The 7,058-nt window shown below is 39.9% G+C and overlaps 1 protein-coding gene across 1 annotated transcript; it reads left to right on the forward strand.

The window, feature by feature from the left end:
- The first annotated feature begins 846 nt into the window (after positions 1 to 846).
- On the forward strand, positions 847 to 3,235 carry KCNF1 (potassium voltage-gated channel modifier subfamily F member 1). Its single transcript, XM_074988956.1, has one exon. The coding sequence runs from the start codon at positions 1,412 to 1,414 to the stop codon at positions 2,873 to 2,875; it is 1,464 nt and encodes a 487-aa protein (XP_074845057.1). The 5' UTR covers positions 847 to 1,411; the 3' UTR covers positions 2,876 to 3,235.
- The last annotated feature ends 3,823 nt before the right edge of the window (positions 3,236 to 7,058 follow it).

Genomic DNA, 7,058 nt, shown 5'->3' on the forward strand with positions numbered 1-7,058 from the left:
CTCAGCCTCTTCCCACAATTCATGTGCTCCAGCCCCCTAATCATTTTTGTTTCCCTCCACTGGACTCTCTCCAATGTGTCCAAATCCTTTCTGTAATGGGGTCCCAGAGCTGGATGCAATACTCCAGATGTAGGCTCACCAGCGCCAAATAAAGGAGAATAATCACCTCCCTAGATCTGCTGGGAATGCCTAAATCCCAATGAAGCTCTGGCCTTTTGGAGACCAACCATGGGGACTTCAGCTCCTAAATGCCAGAGTCACATCGAAAACTGAGACTCAGCCACCTAAACGATTGCAGCCATTGTGCCAGCATCACCCCCAGTCACTTCTCAGTTTGCTGGATGGGGGCTCGAGCTGTTTCAATGTTGTATTAATGGAAAGGAGCCCTAGCTGCTTCTGGCGGCACCAGGAGGAAAGGTTACATTTCTTTAAAAATGCAATAGATATTTTTGTTACTCTTTAGACGTTGAGGAAAATGAGCTGGAGTTTCTCTTCTCTAGGACTGTATCATTGCTTTTAACTACATTTTCTATTATTATGTTTTGCAATTCATTTTAAACATTGATTTTTAAATAATTCAGAGGAGATAGGGTTATCAAAAAAATTGCATTATAACTAGATGTTATAGATGTTATAGATGTATAACTAGATGTACACCAAAATAGTTAAACTGCTTTTCTGTACAGATTGTGCTTGCTGAGTTTCACCAGAAGAGGGTATAGTTTGGAAAGAACCTGACATCAGCTTGGAATTCCTATTGTGTTTAGAAACAGCAAAAGAAAAACAAGCACAAGTTTCTCCTCTGCATACTTCCTGTCACCGTGTGAAGGAGTCAACACATAAACCTCAGACCTTAAAATAAAAATAAACACAGAAGCTTTCCTTGAGTCCTGGGAGCTGAAGGCAAAAACTGTAACAGCTTTCAGTGGGATCGCCCTGCTGATTGTCTGTTTTTCAGAAAGAATTATCAATTATTTCACTTTTCATTGATCAGAACATGGGATTTGTTGAACTGATGTGACTGCTAGTCTGTGAATAAATATCGTTTCAGAGGAACAGCAATAATGGACCATGAAAAGAATCTCAAGCACTGAAGTAGAGGGTGAGTTTTGTTAAGTGGTTTCTTCTTTTTCATATCTGCTGGACGAGTTGATTTTTTTTAACATCCCTGCTTCTACGCACAACAGCCTGATGACTTGTTTTTTCACTGCAGCTTGTTGCATACCTTGTAAGGTTTTACTGACTGCAGGTTTATTTCTGTAACCTGTCCTAGCGTTACTCAAAGTCATTTCAGTAAGATTGGTAATATACATTACCTGGTTCTGATTTGCCTTCACAAAGCAGCTACAAACAGCAAAGATTTGGAAGCAAACTAAGAACTGATAATATATAAAATATCAACACAAGTACAATGGCAGGTGAATCTAGATTTCCATATGTGGACAGTAATGGATCAGAAAAGAATGAAGATGTAGAAATCATAGTCAATGTTGGTGGGGTGAGGCAAGTACTATACGGAGAAAATCTGAATCGATATCCGGAAACAAGATTAGCAGAGTTGCTCAACTGTTTATCAGGGGGATATGACACTATTTTCTCTCTTTGTGATGACTATGATCCTGGGAAGAGAGAATTTTATTTTGACAGAGATCCAGATGCTTTCAAATGCATTATTGATATATATTATTTTGGAGAAATTCACATGAAGAAAGGAATATGCCCTATATGTTTCAAGAATGAAATGGAATTTTGGAAAGTAGACCTTAAATTCTTGGATGACTGCTGCAAAACTCATCTGAGTGAGAAAAAGGAGGAACTGGAAGAAATAGCCCGAAGGGTACAATTGATTCTGGATGATTTGGGAGTGGATGCCTCTGAAAATCGCTGGAAGAAATGCCAGAAATATATCTGGAAGTTAATGGAGAAACCAGAATCATCCTGTTCAGCTAGAGTAATTGCGGTATTTTCGTTTCTATTTATTTTAATCTCATCTGTAGTAATGTGCCTGGGGACCATCCCAGAACTCCAGGTAGCAGACTCTGAGGGAAATCATGTGGAACATCCCACACTGGACAACATTGAGACAGTGTGCATAGGCTGGTTTACCCTGGAGTATGTGCTTAGACTTATTTCATCCCCTAATAAATTGCACTTTGTGATTTCTTTTATGAACATCATTGACGTCTTTGCAATTCTTCCCTTCTATGTCAGCTTGGTCCTGACCCACTTGGGTGCCAGGATGATGGAGTTAACCAACGTTCAACAGGCTGTTCAAGCACTTCGGATCATGAGGATTGCTAGAATTTTCAAACTCGCACGCCACTCTTCAGGGCTACAGACTTTAACCTATGCTCTTAAAAGAAGCTTTAAGGAGCTAGGGCTGCTCCTTATGTACTTGGCTGTTGGGATCTTTGTCTTTTCTGCACTAGGTTATACCATGGAGCAAAGTCACCCTGAAACTTTATTTAAAAGCATCCCCCAGTCATTTTGGTGGGCAATTATAACCATGACCACAGTTGGATATGGGGACATATATCCTAAGACAACACTGGGAAAATTGAATGCTGCCATCAGTTTCCTTTGTGGGGTGATAGCTATCGCACTTCCCATCCATCCCATCATAAACAACTTTGTCAGATACTATAATAAGCAAAGAGTTTTAGAAACTGCTGCAAAGCATGAACTGGAGCTAATGGAGCTATATTCAGGTGAGGGGAAAATTGGAGGCTCCAAGAATGAAGTAGAGGATATTATGGCGGAAAGCCAGGAGTGTTCTTCGTGGAACAGGCAGCTAAAAGTCTCCCACAGTGACACCTTCATTCATCTGCTGTCAGATGAGAAACACTACAGGACCAGGCTTCAAAGCTGCAAATAAACTAACTGGCTGTCGCTGTTCAGTTACAGACTGGAATAAGCTGACAGTCTTCTACTGACAAGATTAAAGGGACCTGTCAGTGCTGTGAATGAACACTGATTTTCTTTTCCAAACATCAGTACAAATATTCCCCAACCCCATCACAGCTTCCTCAGAAGTTGGTAAGACTCTGTTTTTATTACCTAGCATATGATATTAAGACGCAGATGAGATGTGACTGATTATAATTAATACATCCTGACAGAATCCATTTGTAACCATTTCAGAGATTCAAAACAGCTTCTTGATCGGTCATATGTATAATTACTTGGGTGTTAACTTTACAAAAATCAAAATCCTGTATCTGTAATAATAAAGAATAACAATGCCATAGATAATTTGTGCTTCAGGCTTTGTTTGGTGGTTTTGTCAGGAGGAAATCATTCTTTAAAACATTAAATCAAACTGTCACTCATAGATGCTGGAACTAGGGGTCTGGAGATGCAGCAGCATCCCCTCATTCAAAGTGATTTCCATCATATATGGGGTTTACAGTTTGATTCAATGGCTCTCAGCACTCCACAATACAAAACATTTCAGGCATCCTTGCTGTCATTTCTAGAGTATGTGTGCCCTGCAAAATGTTACAAGCAATATTATTATCCAAGCATAGCTTCTTTAATTAAAAATATGATCACAGACGGTGGCTGTGTGAGCCACTCAGAAGATGGCTTTTGCAGTCTATAACATTCAATTACAGGTGACTTTTTGGATAATAGCATCAGTCTTTCTCTCTGTGAAAGAAGTCTATTTTAACATTCCGCAAACTTCTCTTTTGACTTCTCTTTTGAGGTCTGGAGCGAAATCAGTGCAGCGTGATAATGTTTTTAAAGCGAGTAAAACAAACATTAGTCTTTCCTTACATACAAAAGAAACATTTGCTTTTACAATTATAATGACCCTCAGGTTTTTTTTAAATCAATCACTTTTAAAGTTATAAATATAATTTCTTATAGTTTAGTATAAAACTGAGCCAGGCTGACACTGGGAATTAAGTTAGCAGAGAAACAAAGAATTTCAAATAGCTAGAAAATGCATACAGACAAACCCTCAATAAAAATTAAAATCTTTACAAATTAAACCTGTTTCATGCTTTTAATAACTGTAACAGGTTAATTTATTACATCAATAAAGAGACTAAATTATCGACTCAATCCTGCAATCCTTGTGCAAGCAACACTTTCACTGAAATGCGAGTGAATTTTGGTGGAGGAAAGTCTGACATCCAGGAGTCTGATTTTCCACTCAGTTACACTGATTTTTTTGGAGCAATTCAATTATACATTTACATAATCATAACACTGGCATAATGGGGTCAATTAGAAAATTTGCCTCCATATGTTTTATTAATATTAAGCATGTGAGTCAAAATAATTAAAACAAAGAAATAAAACACTTCAGTGCCTCCCTGTTGCTTATATTGTTTATTTACATTACATTTCAAGCAAGCATCCCTGCCCCATCTGAAATAAAACAAGACATGAGATAACTCCTACTTTCAGGTTATGTTACTCCTACCTGGGGCCAGGGAAACTCAATAAGGGCTGAATGCATAAAAGAAGTAGGGCTCTTAATTTCCATTGAAATTAAGTATAAATTAGGAGCCTAACTCCTTTTGAGAAATCCAGTCTCAAGTTCCTTGGAATTCTTCCACCTCACAAACACATTTCCTGTGCTGTGCTGATGTTGGAGGCTGCACGGAGGTATATGGCCATCTTTATACATGCTCTGCACAGGGCTGGTGAGGGAGACTGTATAACACTCCCCGGCCTGAACCCTAGTTCAGCCCAACTGCACCCCACCCACCCCTATTTACAAATCCCCCAGGGGGAGGATGAGGGATAGGAAAAACAATGCCACCTGGGTGATACTTCCACATTCCACTGACTCTTGGGGGCTGGGTCTATGGAATATCCACCTCTGAAAGTGGAGGGTCTGACAAGGCCCTTGTTTTTTCCCATCTGGTGCCCTAAACTCCTCCTTATTATGGCCAGCAATTTCAGCCTAAGCTGCAACATTGTTTTGTTCAGTAATCACAACAGAATGAACAGGGAGCAATGCCCATTGCTATTTTCATTAGTTCCTTGCCTCTAAAGAGGGATATGAATATTTTTTTCATTACCTCACAGGGAGTTATTAGGATGAATTAGTGTTTGCAAAGCATTATGAAGATGAGAAACATAAAAATGCTAAATAATATCATTAGTATTATTCATTAGCATAACCACTTGCTGCTACAGCACACAATTGACTTAATAAGGCATTAGATAAAGGAGTAGTGTATTATTTTATTAAGAGTAACCTTACTAACGTATTTTTTCATTTAGGCATGTTGCTTAGCACAGGGTAGTGTATATACTACACCCTAGGAGAAAGTGTCGCAGGCAGCATTGTGGCCCAGACACATAGTTCTGAGGTGGTGCTTTCTCCCCTGCTTCATTCATGCTCCAGTGCATAAGTTACTTACTGTGGCTTTTCAAAGGTACCCCCCTCAGACCTGACTAGAGACTTTGGCCAGTGATTGAAGGGAGAGGGTGAAGCCAGCTCTGCTGACTTCCCACTTCTCTCCTACCTCTTCCAACCAGGCTGCTGGAGGGAATATTCAGAGAGTGGGAGCAGCACTCAGTATCAGGTACAACTGATAAAGGGTATAATAACTCTCAGAAATATAGAATACTAGAAATGCAAGGGACCTCAGGAGGCCATCAAGTCTAGTTCCCTCCATGCACGGCTGGGACATCTATATTATCCATGTCAGATATATTAATACAACCTGTTCTTACATATCTCCAATGATGGAGCTTCCACAACCTCCATAGGCAATTCATTCCAGCACTTAAAAACCCAAACAGGAAATTTTTCCTAATTTCCAACTTAAACCTTCCTTGAGGCAATTTAAGCCCATTGGTTTTCCACAGCTGAGCAGGGCACAGTCCCTTCCTCCTCTGCTTGGCCAAACAAAACCTGGGCAGAGGGTCACCTGAACAGCTCAATCCAGCCCAAGTTCTGAGGCTACAGGTCTATGGAAGGTCCATGACCTGTCCAGCCAGGGTGGCTGTTCTCTATTCCAAGCTGGAAGTAACTGTAATAGTAGGAGTCACATAATTCAGGTTTAATGCCCACTCTGTCGCTCCCTTAAAGGTCAATGGGAATTTGGCTACTGACTTCAATGAGCACTCAGCTATTAGCAAATGGGCATGGCTGCTCCTGGCCAGTGAATTCACCTGGGCCATTGCCGTAGAATCTAGGCTTACAGGGATAACACCAGCAGATGTACTGCACATCCCCAGATGTCTCAGCAATGTCATCTCCATCAGGGAGCAAAACTGGATGTTTGTGGCCCTGGAAATTCAGTCCTCTCACCTGAATCAAATCAGAGTTTAGGGAAAGGAGCATCCCCAGCAAATCACTTATAAAGAACCGCCCACACAGGTATTGTCAGTCCCCCTAAAACCACAGATCTGATAAAAGCTCTCCTGCAGTTTCCAGCCATTTCATCCTCCTTCTCCCGCCCCTGTCTCCAGATTCACAGGTAAGTGAAGGGAACTGGGCATCCCCCGCAAAGGTAAGCGGGGGCTGGGGTGGAGCCAGATTCTTCCTGGTTGGGGGACCTGAGATGGGCTGCGCTATATATCTTGTGGATACACATACTTTTTTATATTTTTAACAATATGCACTTAAATGTGTTTTATCTATGTTACCCTCAACAGGAAAATAAAATATATACATACAGATCTGTATATAGCAACATCATCTATGGCAGTTCGCTGGTACAATACTTATTTACAGAAAATCATTAGGAAAAATATCTAATGTCTACTATCTAAAATAAACAAGCAAACAAATTAATAACTACAATAAACAAATGCAAACTTGTGCAAAAATATGGTTCAATAATATCAATAGCTAATTACTTTAAATCTGAGAAGGTACTGTATTAGATTTTAAAATGAGCCAGGTGCTCAGACAAAGAATATGAAACAATAACACACACACTACTGTGTAAAGCAAAATAAAAAACAACCAACCAGAACTAAATACATCTTTTTTCCCGCTAGCTTGTATTAAGCTTGTATTTCCATTCAAGGCAAAACTCAATCAAACACATGCAATCTGCAAATGCAAAGTATTTTTAAGGTGCTGA

This window comes from Carettochelys insculpta, chromosome 3 (assembly GCF_033958435.1).
Source record: "Carettochelys insculpta isolate YL-2023 chromosome 3, ASM3395843v1, whole genome shotgun sequence".
Taxonomy (NCBI): Eukaryota; Metazoa; Chordata; order Testudines; family Carettochelyidae; genus Carettochelys; species Carettochelys insculpta.